Raw genomic sequence first — 14,250 nt, forward strand, 5'->3', positions numbered from 1 at the left:
GAGTTAGGGTTAGGGTTAGCATTAGGGTTAGGGTTAGGTTAGGGTTAGGGTTGGAGTTGGGTTAGGGTTGGGGTTCAGGGTTTGGGTTACAACTTTCTGTGCACTGGCCTACTGATCGGACTGATGGCAAGGTGTGCAGGTCAGAGTTGTCTCTCAATAGGAGTCAGGGTTCGAGGCCGGGTGTGGGTGGGGAGGGGGAGAGGGGGAGGAGGAGAGCAGGTTAATCCAGTCAGATTATAAATAAAATTAAAAATAAATATAAATAAAAATAAATTAGAAATAAAATAGAGAAAACAAAGTTGTGTAATAAAAGCAGGGTAGAAGATAAATAAGTCGATCAATAGGTAGATAAGAGACTGGTTCGGCTTGTAAGAATATTAAGTTGTTTAAATTGGCTGACTGGGAAAGATAAGTTCTATGGGTGTTCATTGAGGCCATGTGGTGTCTTTGTGCCTAATTTGTTGATCCATATGCGTTCCGCTCTCCTCCTCTGTCCCACTGTCCAGCAGTTATTGGTTTCCAGCCCCGAGATGATAAGGTGGCTGACTGGATGCTCTTGGAAGTGCCGGACAAGGGTGGTGCCAAGTCGACTTCCTGCTATATTGTAAAGGTGCTGTGTTAAACGGGTATGTATGGAATTTTGTGTTTCACCTATATAATGTTTATTGCAGAGGGTGCATGTGATGATGTAGACTACGTTGGTGGAATGGATGGAGGTGAGGCCTAGCGTGGGGAACCCTGTACCAGTGTATGTGTTTTGAATGAATTTTCTGTTTCGGTAGTGTTGGCTATGTCTGGGTCGGGGTGTGATGAATTGGTCCGGGAATTTGGATGTGGTGAGTATGGAATGGAGGTTTCTGTTTTTTCTGTGTGCTAGGATGATCTTGTGGTTATAGAAGGCCGGATGTTGGTGTAGTATGGTTGAAAAGTTTTGTTTAATGGTGTACTGTAGGGTTGTGGTTCTATGTGAAAAAGTAGAAATGAGTGGTATGATTTGTGATTTTTGTGGGAAGGCTGAGGTCTGTGTTCCTCGTTTTCCTCCTGCATCTTCTCCCGTATCTTGGCCACCAGTCCACTCCTGTGTCCACACATGGCAGGTGCTCCGTCTGTTGTCCAACCCACCAGTTTTTCCCGAGGCAGCTCCATCTCATTTCCACATCTTGACACCTCTTCATACAAATCCTGTCCTGTGGTTGTGCCGTGCACAGGACGTAACGCCAGAAACTCCTCTGTCACGTTGAGGCTGGAGTCCCCTCTAATGTCGCTGCTCTCATCCACAGCCAGGGAAGATGCCATGAAATCTTTCCCCTTTTTCTCCAGCTGCTCTTTTAGATTGAGGGACAACAATGGTGTTTCTGCTCAGGCTCCCATTTAAAAAGAGTTGCCTTTTGTCTGGGCAAACTTGGTCACAAACTTTAAGCATGCAGTGTTTGATGAAATCCCCCTCTGGAAATGGCCGGGCTGATTGAGCGATCTCTTCTGCCAAAATCAAACTGGCCTTGACAGCAGCCTCGCTTTGAGTTTTGGCTTTTCTGAACAGAGCCTGTCCAGATTTGAGGCCTGGTTTTAATTCCTCAACCTTCTGTAGCTTTTGTTCCATGTCCATATTCTTGTCTTTGTCCGCGTGTTTAGTTTCATGATGCCGTCTCAGATGATATTCTTTCATTACCGCCACCCTTTCTCCACACAGAAGACACCCAGGTTTCCCAGCTGCCTCCGTGAACATGTACTCCCACTCCCACCTTGTTTGAACCCCCGGTTCTCAGTGTCCACCTTCCCTTTTGCCATTTTATGGGTATCTGAACGTTAACTTTTGCTGTTATGCTAATGACTACTGATAAATAATGAAATGAAGCCACCTCCCGCTCAGACTGTCACCATTGCATTGTGGGAAATGTAGTATTGGCCTGTGCAAAACATCTGCGGCCTGTGGGCCGGTTCTAATAATAAATCAATATCATCCCGGGGGCTATAGAAAACTCTCGACCTTGACTCTGACATATGAGCTTTAAATGATTTCTTTTGACTCCCATTTATTTGGCTGTTTGGATATCATCTTTGCTAGTGTGTGTGTATGCGCACGCTCTATGGAACTGGCATAAAGGATGTTAAAATTAGTCTAAATTAGTCTAAATTAAATAAAAATTCATCCATTCATCATTCTGAACAGGCGGTGTTTGATTAGAAACTCTTTCTGAACTCTGGTGCTCTGAAACATCTCTGCTTCCATTTTCAGCTGTTTTTATTCTCAATAACATCAAATCATCCATCCAAATCGTTGTCCTGTTGGACCACCAAAGGACAAACACTTTCCATTTAGCATGGACAAAAAACCCCAAATCCTGTTTAGCAATGAAGCTGTGGGGAGAGTTTGAGGAGTGTTTTTGAGGAGCACGCTGCCATATTGGGTCCAAGCTGCTGGGGTTTTTGTTGTTTCCAGGTGAATCGGTGGGCAGCGGCGTTACCGCCTGTCTCTGCCCCCCATCTCTCCCCGTGGTCGTGGTCACGCCGGGCATCTTTACTGGTCCCGTTTTAAACAGTTTCTGTTGGGAACAGGTGTTCTCCAGAACTGTATTTCAGGCTGCTGTGCTGAAGGGCTGTTTTCAGTAGCAATAGAGCCAGAGTGTGCCTGCTTCATATGAACCCCCCCAGGCCGTGCTTTCCTCCTGGCTGAGCCATAATCAGCTCTGGATGGATTGGTTCACGCTTGGACTGAGTCAAGATTTGATAGCTTGACTGATTCTTAAGTTTTTGATCAAACCCCCATCTGCTGATTCCAGGAGATCTTTAAAGGATCTCAGAGCTTCAGATTTATGAAGCCTGCTCAGCCCCCGGCAGCGCTGATGATTGTTCTGAAGAGAGGCGCTTGTGCTGGATATGACGCGATCCAACCACAAACACGTGACGTGTAGAGGAAGAAGAAGCGAAAGTGAAAGTTCTCAACTTCGGGCTCCATCTTGAGTGACCGAGCCCTGATGGAAAACCTCTAATATTCAGGTAGCATTTGGTTCTTTCACTGCTGCCGTCTCGAATCAATGTTCCGCTGCGAGATGCGGCTTAATAAGCTGCGTGTTCGCAGTGAGCGTGCGCGTGTTTCGGACGCACATTGCGGCTGGTCGACGGGAATGTTGTGACGGATGATCAAACTTTGTACCGTGTTTCCTCTAACTGCGTTTTCCGCTAACCCTGAGCCAACATTTTAGAGGCTGAGGAAGCACATTTTAATACTCACAATAAGTCGACAATATTATTTGCAGTTAGTGGAAAAATCCACGGAAAGAGGGACACAAACGCGACAGTTTTAGCCTCCTCTCTTTGTCCCTCCACCAGGGGGACAATCAATCCTTTATTTAAAAAAGGAGAGTATGTAAAGAGGAAGAGATCAAGGCATTCCATTTTATTGTTTTAACAACTGGTTCTTTGTGGAATATGAATTTGTTATTATGGATTGATGAAATGTGTTCTGTTTTGAATGAAGCAGTCAAGAAAACGAAACGAAACCTAAACCCATCGTGTTTTCATATTTTTGGTCCTGTACATGTGGTCAGATAAGATTAGTCTGAGCAGAATTGGGTGTTTTTTGCCCTTTGCTGTGTGTCATCTATTCTATTCAGCGTGTTGGGTTGCTTGACTTCTGTTGGGTCGTGGCAACTTGATCATCACTTCTGAGATATTGACACACCTTTTTCCTGAGGCTGGCTCCAATGCTGCCAACACACCTGGCCATGGATATGGTGGGACTTCTGTGATGAGTGGGGTCAGAGGTGGTGGACAAGCTCTGCTCCAAAACAAGCTTGCTAGATATGTTTGGGATCTCCTCCACCACAACCACCAGCTGCAACTAGTAGCTGTGCACGCCATGCAGAGTTTTGACCTCTAGGCCAGGCTACAAATGTTTTTTCCAGCACCATCATGTGTTCGTGAGAAACATGATGCACCTGATCAAAAAAAGCTGCTTGTAATCTGACAGACGAGCCATGATGAGATGTCAAGGTGCGTTGTTGAAAATGAAGATCCTCTTCTTGGAATCCTGTCTGAGATGACAGAAGATGATGCTGCATTTGACCCACTTTGATGATGTGATGACTTATTTCTGTTTAGTTTTGAATGCATTCTCATCTTATTTGTTGAATTTAATGTTGAGAACTGACATCTTGAAAGAATTTAGGTTTTCTTGTAAACCATAACCAGATAAAAAATGATTTCATTTGTATTTGTGTGCGTCCGCCTGATGCCACCGCACCTTTTGAAACACCCAGGAGAAACATTTTTTCCACAACTATTTTATATTTAACATGGTGTAAACTTTTAAGATGTCCCAAAACTTTTTTTTTCCAATATATATGTGGCCTGTATGATGTACAGGGTGACATCATATAATAGATTTTGATGTGAATGAGCCGACAATACGTCATTGGACAGACCTCTGCTTGTCTTCATGCTGAGAATCATGTTCTTTAATCTTCTTTTCTGTGTCAGCAGACTGTTCCTGCTTAACCATTTAGACTCACATTTAAAAATGAGCGAATGTGTGATGGAAGAGGAAGAGAGAGCAGAGTCCACAGTGTCCAGCTGTGTGTCCAAGAAGAGCGACAGGTCCAAAGGGCACCCTATAAACTTCGGTATCGAACCTCAAGGCTCACCTTTAAAGTAAGGTTTTCTGAACCACAACTCTGCCTTAGAACATTTCACAACCATACAAAACATCATTTTGTGGGTATTAGCCTCTACTATCGTGAAAAATGAAATTCATCAGCTCTTTAAAATGAAATGGTGCACAGTCCTTTCACCATGTTGGCCTGTGGAAAACCAGTGTTGTCGGGCCCGATGGACCAGCGTCCCCGTCGTTGCCGGACCACCGTTGGCCACCAGTTGGGTTTTGGGATCAAAGTGGGGGCGTTTCCTGTATCCGGTTCTCCTCTAGGATCCATGACTACAACATGTTGCTGCAAGTGCAGAGACGTTTGCTCTGGAAAGAACTTTAGAGCACATTCAGTGCTGCAGGATGAGGGGCTGGAAAAGGTGCCAGTTCTTTTCTCACTGCAGGGAACAGTTAAAAAAGCAGTTTAAACTCTGAAAACATGAAAATGATACAGAGACATCATTGATTTATTGATTCAGTTGTTAGCAAGAATGTATTAGAAATGTTCCTGTTTGATAAAAATGCAGTGAATTGGGATTATTTAACTCCAACCTGTACAGATTATTTACCTTCATCACAGTCTCATCACTATTTCTGATGTTTCCTCAGGATGGACGAGGACAGAGCAGCGTCCACAGTGCCCAGCTGTGTGTCCCTGAAGAGTGACCACTCCATAGGTAGAGGAATAGACTTCAGAAGTTCAGACAAATTGTAAGAAAACTAAAGCGTGATGATGTGTTTGTGTGGCAGCTGTTAGTCACATTAACAGCAGCAGGTTGTGAGTTTATTATTGGAGATGTTTAACACTTAAACCTCAGACAGTCATATAGTTACAGACTTAATGTGAATATTGTTGATTAGAAACAAGAATCAGGTTTAAACTGAAAGATGAATTCAGACATAAATGCTGGAACAATATTGAGTCTTGATCAGGTTCTTTCATCCTATAAATCAAAGGACTAATAGAGATGTGTTTCATAGTGAGAGGGGGGAGCACATCCTATCAAACTGGGACCAGGCAGCTCCACCAGGAGAGTCCTCTTGTTCACAATCTGGAAGCAGATCTGGAGATGCTGAAATGAAGCCCAAACAAAGTAAAACTGTTCAATATGAGATTTAATTTGTGATGTCATGAATTTGGAGTTGTGTTGATGATTTATTATAGATGGAAATCATTGGTTTACTTATTTTCAGGAAGTGATCTGCAGGAGGTGATAGAAGGTCATAAGATGAGTCTGAAGAGAAGATGTGAACATGTGACTGAAGGAACTAATGAAGCAGGAAGTGGAACCCTGCTGAACAAGATCTACACTGAGCTCTACATCACTGAGGGACAAAGTGAGGAGGTGGACACACAACATGAGGTGAGACAGCTTGAGAGAACCTCCAAGAAGAACATCCAGGACACTCCAATCAAGTGCCAGGACATCTTCAAAGTCTTATCTGAGCAACAGAGACACATCAGAGTGGTTCTGACCAACGGTGTCGCCGGCGTTGGAAAAACCTTCTCAGTGCAGAAGTTCAGTCTGGACTGGGCAGAAGGTTTGGAGAACCAAGACATCAGTCTGGTGCTTCCACTCTCATGGAGGGAGCTGAACTTGATCAGACATGAGCAGCACAGTCTTCTCTCACTGCTTCATGTTTTCCATCCAACATTACAAAAGATCAGAGCAGAAGATCTGACTGTCTGGAAACTTCTGTTCATCTTTGATGGCCTGGATGAAAGCAGATTTTCACTGGGTTTCAACAAGCATCAGGTCATCTCTGATGTCACACAAGTATCATCCGTTGGCGTGCTCCTGGTGAACCTCATCCAGGGGAACCTGCTTCCCTCAGCTCTCATCTGGATCACCTCCAGACCTGCAGCAGCCTATCAGATTCCTCCCTCGTGTGTTGACAGGATCACAGAAGTACGAGGCTTCACTGACTCCCAGAAGGAGGAGTACTTCAGGAGGAGGTTCAGTGATGAAGATCTGTCCAAGAGAATCATCTCACACATCAAGGCCTCCAGGAGCCTCCACATCATGTGTCTGATCCCAGTTTTCTGCTGGATCACTGCTATAGTTCTGGAGGACATGATGACCAGAGACCAGAGAGGAGAGCTGCCCAAAACCCTGACTGACCTCTATTCACGCTTCCTGATGGTTCAGATAAAGAGGAAGAAGCAGAAGTATGGAGGAAAACAGAGACCAGAGGAACTGACTGAGGCTGATAAAGAACTCCTTCTGAAGTTGGGTCGGCTGGCGTTTAAACATCTGAAGAAAGGAAACATCATGTTCTACTCAGAAGACCTGGAGAAATGTGGACTGGACGTCTCCGAGGTGTCGGTGTACTCAGGAGTTTCTACAGAGATCTTCAAAAGAGAGAGTGTGATCTTCCAGAAATCAGTCTACTGCTTTGTTCATCTGAGCATTCAGGAGTTTCTGGCTGCCGTCTACATGTTCCACCTTTACACCAGGAAAGACACAGTGGTTATAAATAACTTCCTAAAATTCTCGAAACCAAACCGCTTTTCCAGGTTAACATGGTTGTTTACAAATTACGATCCAGTCACATTTCTTGATGACTTCCTCAGGAGAGCACTAATGAAATCTCTTGAAAGTAAAAATGGCCACCTGGACTTGTTTGTTCGCTTCCTTCATGGTCTCTCTCTGGAGTCCAATCAGAGGATCTTGGGTGGACTGTTGGATCAGATGGAGAGCCACCCAGAAACCACCCAGAAGGTCCTCAACAACCTGAAGGAGGTGAACAGTGATGAAATCTCCCCAGACAGAAGCATCAACATCTTCCACTGTCTGATGGAGATGAAGGATCAGTCAGTCCATCAGGAGATCCAAGAGTTCCTGAAGTCAGGGAAGAAATCAAAGAGGAGACTGTCAGAGATCCACTGTTCAGCTCTGGCCTACCTGCTGCAGATGTCAGAGGAGGTTCTGGATGAGCTGAACCTGCAGCAGTACAACACCTCAGATGAGGGACGACGTCGCCTGATTCCAGCTGTGAGGAACTGCAGGAAGGCCGAGTAAGTAAAGGTTTCTGGCGTTTAAATCAAGCGAGTGGATCATGTCAGGCAGCAATACCCCCTCCAGTGGTCATTCCTTCAATTCTTTATTTCCATTGCAGCGTCCATAAATTTAAAAAAAACAAAAAACAATTCATTCAGAAATGTTCAACACTGGCTGGATATAAGTTAAAAGTTCAATCCAGACAAACCAACATAAGGCAGGAATAATAGGAGCCACAAGTTAACTGACTATCATGAAATTACTGTCATGTCATTAAATAACTTTTGTTTGTTTGTATACATCGTATTCTAACGACAGAAAAACACATTTTAACTAATGACACGTGACTATTTTGCTTCATTTGTTCAACGTAAAAACAGCCGGCCTCGTTGGTTTAAATGGGTGTTTTAGGTCTTTGTGGCGGTTCCGTTTGGAGCCTTTATGTGACCCACAAAGTTGTTTGACCTTTCCACACCCGTTAGGTGGCAACTTCATCACTAGCAACAAAAGGTGCAGTGAAAATGATTTGAAGGGAAACAGGCAGATATACAGAAGAAGCTGAGGGCAATCGATGCAACCAGAGACTCTGATGTCATCGATCGGATCGCTGAATTAAGACTTGACGCATGATCGTACAAATTGGATGAAATGCAAAATATCCAAAGAGCCGATAGACAGATAAAAAGATGCACGTTTCTTTAAACCATTTGCTATAATAATTTTAAATATTGAGTAATTATGAGCTGTTCTAAAATAAGACAAATGTTAAGAATAATTCAGTTGCATTTCAGATCTGATGGTCGTTCAAACTGTTGCTCTACGGTGTTGAATTTAGCTTTTCCAGGAAATGAGCTACATTTGTGTTGAGGTAGATTCTCAGATAAGTTGATGAGAAATCCCAAAGTTTGACTCACTATTTTTGTTTCATACACAACAGACTGTCTGGTAGTTTTCTTTCAAAGAGTCATTGGGAAGTTGTGGCCTCAGCAATGACGTCAAACCCTTCTCATCTACGGGAGCTGGACTTAAGCACGAACCAAAGCCCGACAGATGCCGACGTAGAGTTACTGTCTTCTGCAATGATGCATCCAAACTGCAGACTGGAGACGCTCAGGTCAGGAGGCCTCTGTTGGTCTTTTCTAAATTTCTTTACATTTTCTGCTTTTCTCTTCATTTTCATATTTAGAAATGTGTTTTTATTTGCCCCATTTATTCCTTATCCAGGCTGTCGTGCTGCAGTTTATCAAAGATCAGCTGTGACTCTCTGGCCTCGGCGCTGAGGTCCAATCCCTCCCATCTGAGGGTTCTGGACCTGAGTGAGAACCAGTTGAAGGATCCAGGAGTGAAGCTGCTCTGTGGTTTTCTCCAGGATCCTCTCTGTGAGCTGAAGACTCTCAGGTCAGCTTTCTTTTATCTTCGACATAACAACTAAACAATGAAAGGCTTCAAGATAAACTCCATTGACTTTTGGAGAAGAGAAGTTTAGTATGAATTTAAATGAGCCATTGAAAGTCAATTTTATAGAAACTTTTTAACTGTGTTGTTGCTGTAATATCCCAGTTTATCAGTGGGGGTCCAGAGCTCTCCTGACTCCAAGGGCCCTGATTAAATAATGAAATAAAATGAAATAATGATTTTGAGCAAGTGTAATATGACTTTTCCTCCAATAAGAGATCATTTCTTGCCATGATTCCTTATCCAGGCTGTGGCGCTGCAGATTATCAGAGATCAGCTGTGACTCTCTGGTCTCGGCGCTGAGGTCCAATCCCTCCCATCTGAGGGTTCTGGACCTGAGTAGGAACCAGCTGAATGATCCAGGAGTGAAGCTGCTCTGTGGTTTTCTCCAGGATCCTCTCTGTGAGCTGAAGACTCTCAGGTCAGTCAGAGATGATCCAGTACTTTCCCAGGTGTAACGAGTTAGACAATAAATGTTTACATGTTTGATCATTGTTATAAACGTAGTGTTACAGTTCTCAGAAAAAAGACCACACAGGACAGATTTGCAGTATTAAATTGGTTGTGGAAATCTGTCCCATGTGAGGATGGCCATCAATGACTAGAAAGGAAGTATCAGTTGTAGATTTGTCTTGTTTTATTTTAGGCTGGCCACAAAACCGCTCAAACATTCAGACCAATCAAAAATGGTTCTTAAACTAGCAAACCCAAAAAGAAAGCTGCTGCAGTGTGCCATGCCCCTTCTCTCCTGAGAAAAGCCATCCCAAAAAAGAGAAAAGCCCAAGTGTGAAGTGAGCGCCCTGTTAAACCTTGGTAGCGAAAGCCTGCAGTCATTCTCATCTTAGGTGGCTTCATTCCAGCCAGAAGCCCAAACCTGCCTCCCTCTTAAAGGGGCAGCAGGTCAGTCCAACCACAGAAACCTTCATGAAGATCTGAAGCTTTCAGCATCCACAATTGTTGCACCTCACTTCCATTGGAGTCCAAATCAGAAGTCAACAAGTTGATTCTACACCGATTCTACACAATGCAACCATTTTAAAAATGTTTCCATCCATAAGTTTTCACACATTTTTATATAAATCTGTTTGTTCATCGCCTCCTTCTTTTGTAATGATCATTAAAGAAAATGACCCTATTGGAGTTTTTCTCCTCACAAATATGACTTTCTATGAACGATGCAATAAATGCAGCTTGCAATCTAAGACAATATGGAAGTATGTGTATATAATAGTAGTGGAAGTAGTTCATAAAATAATACATTTGCTCTTCTCATCGAATCTTTCTATGTTATTAAAGAAAAACCTGCTCTTAGTCAACAACATCTAAGACATCAACCAAAAATCCTAATTTTCTACAATATAATGTAAAACAGTAGAGAAGACTCTTTCTGCAGAGACACTGGTGGCAGGAATGCAGAAGTATCACCTGCTCAACTTGGAAGGTGGAGCAGAAACCACCAGCTGAGAAGGTCCTCAGCGAGAGGAAGTGGTGGTGAACCATGAAACTTGCTAAACTCCACCTCAGCTCCAGAGACGGGCTGAGCTGGAGCTGTGGCACCAGGTATCGCCCAGAAGAGCCTCCAACAAACAAGCTCTTCTCTTGGGAGGAGAGGGCTTTGAATCTCAGCTCAGTGTGCTTGTCTCAGCTGCACCTTTTCCTGAGGTCCTTGTTGATGCCCTGAGGGGAATTGATGCTCCTGCAATGTTTTCTGGCAGCATTGAGCTTGCAGTGGGGCAATCAAACACACTGTGGGGGGGCTCTCTTTCCTTCTCTCATCTGGAGAACAAGTGACACCAGCTGCCAATCATTGTTGGAGAAATGTGCAGTCAGGGGAACTATGCGTCCAGACTATAGCCACCCTTCCAGCATCCAGCAGTGTCTAAAACCTTTGATTTGGTTTCACCAGAGAGTGTAGGGATTGCAGGGTCGGTGCAGCATCGCCCACAAGCTATCAGGAGTGGGTCGCTTTGTCCCAACTCCTGACAAGAGTTGAGTGCTACTGAGAAATGTGGTCTCACAAACTTGGAAGGTATTTTGACCCACACACACTTTACATACGGTGTAGATCTTGTCCAACCGCCCTGACAGAACCCAAAATACGAACATACAGCAGATAAGCCGGTGCAGGACGAGAGGTTTGTTGCTTGTAAGCTGTGTTTTGCTCTGGTACATGTTGATTTTTATTTGTCTTCTCTCAAAATAATTGTTATTTTAGCCTATGGGGCTGCAGTTTATCAGAGACCAGCTGTGATTCTGTGGCCTCAGCTCTGAAGTCCTACCTCTCCCATCTGAGGGTTCTGGACCTGAGCCACAACACGTTGCAGGATTCAGGAGTGAAGCGGCTCTGTTCTGGACTGGAGAGTCCAAACTGTAAACTGGAGAGGCTCAGGTCAGTCTTCATTTTTCTACCTATATACCAGCTGCTAAGATGGTGAAGTGAGGCTGTTCTCAACACTGCTGTGATGCACCACATTAAAAAAAATTCCTTGTAATATCGTTAATTCAAGTACGACCCAACTAAGAACTAACGTAGGTTTAGTACTGACGCAGATAACATGCAGACCTGCACCGTATAACCTCATCCTGCATTTTTCAGATTAATTGACTGCAGATTAACAGAGATCAGCTGTGGCTCTCTGGCCTGGGCGCTGAGGTCCAATCCCTCCCATCTCAGAAAACTGGACCTGAGTTGGAACCAGTTGAAGGATTCAGGAGTGAAGCGGCTCTGTGGTTTTCTCCACTCTCCAAACTGCCGACTGGAATCTCTGAGGTAAACACCATTCTCAAAAATGTCCATTATTCCATCCGAGGGTCCTCACATTTCTGAGTGTGTGTGTTGTGCCCAGTTCCTTCAGGAGGGAGGGCCACACGGGGACCACTTATTCATGATAAATTGATTTAAGGACAATGAAAAAGCCAACAGATGGTAACCAAAATTAGACAAAACTAGGTGAGGGTGCCTGGTAGACACCAGCCAACGAGGAGGGAGATGGTGAGGGAGACAGGAAGTCATCTAAGACAGGTTGTGCCTTTAAAGATGAGCCACAGGTGAGATGGATCTCCATGATGAGATGGGAGGGAAAGAGGTGTGGAGAACCTGGGAAGAGTGAGGGCCAGAACAATATAGATTCTCCTTTGGAACAGTGCAAACCTGAGAGGTTGGAATTGTGGTAATTACATATTACTATCATTTTTTAACCTGTAACTAAATTAAATATTTACAGATCATGCCTTTGATTAACCTTTCAGATTAATACTGGTTTCACTTATAACCTTATAAAAGTTTCCCTTCTTTATTTAGATTAAGGAGCTGCAGTTTATCAGAGATCAGCTGTGGCTCTCTGGCCTCGGCGCTGAGGTCCAATCCCTCCCATCTGAGGGTTCTGGACCTGGGTCAGAACCAGCTGAAGGATTCAGAGCTGAAGCTGCTGTCTGATCTCGTAAAGAATCCACACTATGGGCTGGAGACATTGAGACGGTAGCTGGTTGAAGCCAGTCAACTCCCGCTCATCTGCTGCATCACTCACTGACCACTGGTGAAGAACATCTGTGGAAACATCTGCCGTCTACTCCCTCCATAGATGAAAAATTCAGTTTTTAAAAAGCGCTGGTGGACTTTCAGGAGATCAGTCGATGGTCGACAAAGCAGAAGCAGCTTCGCCTTGAAGTTAAATTAGTTCCTGGTATCACACAATGCATCTTTATAAAGTTCTAAATGGCTCCTCGGCCACTCTTATAAGCATGGAAACATTCTCTTAATTGTCTCTTCAAATGTCTGTATTATACGTTACTATTTTACATCATGCCTTCAGAATCTTTAGGGTTTAGTATTTACTGTCTCTGTGACATGGAGCATTGGAATATTTCAGCTGCAGCCAGCAAAAACCCATCAGAATGACGGCTATCGGTGGGAACCGCAGCTCATTTGACTTTAGTCAATCTGTTCAATGTTATAGGATTTATTGCAATATAATAAAAACTATGAATAAATGTGGGAAATAGGAAATAAAAAGAAGCAAAATGACCACATAAAACTCCCATGAATACTGTAAATTTAAAGATGTCAAGAATGGAATATCAGCTTAAATTTAATCAAACATAAAGTTAAAAGGCCTCCTTTAAGTTTACTGCAAAAATAAACACAAAATCAAGAGCGACACGTGCCAAAAACGTCTCATTCTCTCTTCTGTCTCCACTCATTCTTTTATATTCTCTTAAGATAATGGGGACGGGGTCGTGTGATAACAAAACAAGCTAATTCGGGACTATATTGTTGTTGCAAGAACTTTGGCTCTTCAGAAGTTTCTATGTTGGTTTCCACAGATTGTGCATCCACTAGAAACTCAGTGTTTTTGAGGAACTACCAGGAGTGGCTGGAGTGGAGGCCAATGACGCTATAGCTACATATAGCTACATATAGATCACCGTTATCCTCAACCCAAAAGACCACCAGTTGGCGCAGCAATACCAAAGATAGGAGGTTGTGATCGTTGCGCAGACGCGGAGTGATATCACGCACAAACGTGCCCTATGTTCTATATCCCGTATGTTCGCGACCAAAGGGCGCACCGTATTAAAAGGTGCAGCCTCAGTTACGGGTGCTATTTCTGTATTTAACACATACGTCAAGCGCTCCGGATTATAGGGCGCGGGCATGGTAAAACATACCGCTACCATAGCTTAAAACATGCATGCTAGCGCGTATTTAGCAATTTTGCGAAAGCCGGCAAGTCGAACAACCGACAACAATGTTTCCAAAATTAAATTTTCGTATTTTTCGTATTTTGTTATTAAGCCCCGGAGGGTTGAAGCAGGACCGCTGTTAAAAATGTATCAGTCCGCGCTTCCAGTTCTGGTGCAACGTCCAGTTCTAAATGTATGAATCCGCGTATTGACGTTTCAACGTCCCATCAGTAAAGGGAGATTTGGATATAGTCCCCCTGAGGTGGTGTTTTTAGAGCAGTTCTTAGCAACTTTCTCTTTGCCTGATAAGAGGTCCAAACATTATTTCACTTCCCTATAAAATACTCTAAAATTTGCCATTCAAGATCAGATATCACCAGGTATAATTCATCCTCTACATTTTCACAATTTCTTATTCTGTCAGGCTGTTTTTAAACCTTTGGCAACATCAAATAAAGCACTCAACTG

The 14,250-nt window shown here is 43.6% G+C and overlaps 1 protein-coding gene across 9 annotated transcripts; it reads left to right on the forward strand.

Annotated features, from left to right (window-relative positions):
- The first annotated feature begins 116 nt into the window (after positions 1–116).
- On the forward strand, positions 117–13,256 carry LOC130519844 (NACHT, LRR and PYD domains-containing protein 12-like). Of its 9 annotated transcripts, XM_057023461.1 has the most exons (12): positions 117–139; positions 510–626; positions 4,483–4,650; positions 5,252–5,353; positions 5,624–5,736; positions 5,837–7,661; positions 8,582–8,758; positions 8,869–9,042; positions 9,347–9,520; positions 11,315–11,488; positions 11,696–11,869; positions 12,401–13,256. In XM_057023461.1, the coding sequence occupies exons 3-12, from the start codon at positions 4,520–4,522 to the stop codon at positions 12,579–12,581; spliced, it is 3,225 nt and encodes a 1,074-aa protein (XP_056879441.1). In that variant the 5' UTR covers positions 117–139; positions 510–626; positions 4,483–4,519; the 3' UTR covers positions 12,582–13,256. The 9 variants fall into 9 exon arrangements, with proteins under 9 accessions (XP_056879441.1, XP_056879436.1, XP_056879459.1 ...); XM_057023456.1 differs by lacking the exon at positions 117–139 and having other exon boundaries at positions 281–626; XM_057023479.1 differs by lacking the exon at positions 117–139 and having other exon boundaries at positions 281–626; positions 4,483–4,622.
- The last annotated feature ends 994 nt before the right edge of the window (positions 13,257–14,250 follow it).

The sequence above is a fragment of the Takifugu flavidus genome, chromosome 2, assembly GCF_003711565.1.
Source record: "Takifugu flavidus isolate HTHZ2018 chromosome 2, ASM371156v2, whole genome shotgun sequence".
Taxonomy (NCBI): domain Eukaryota; kingdom Metazoa; phylum Chordata; class Actinopteri; order Tetraodontiformes; family Tetraodontidae; genus Takifugu; species Takifugu flavidus.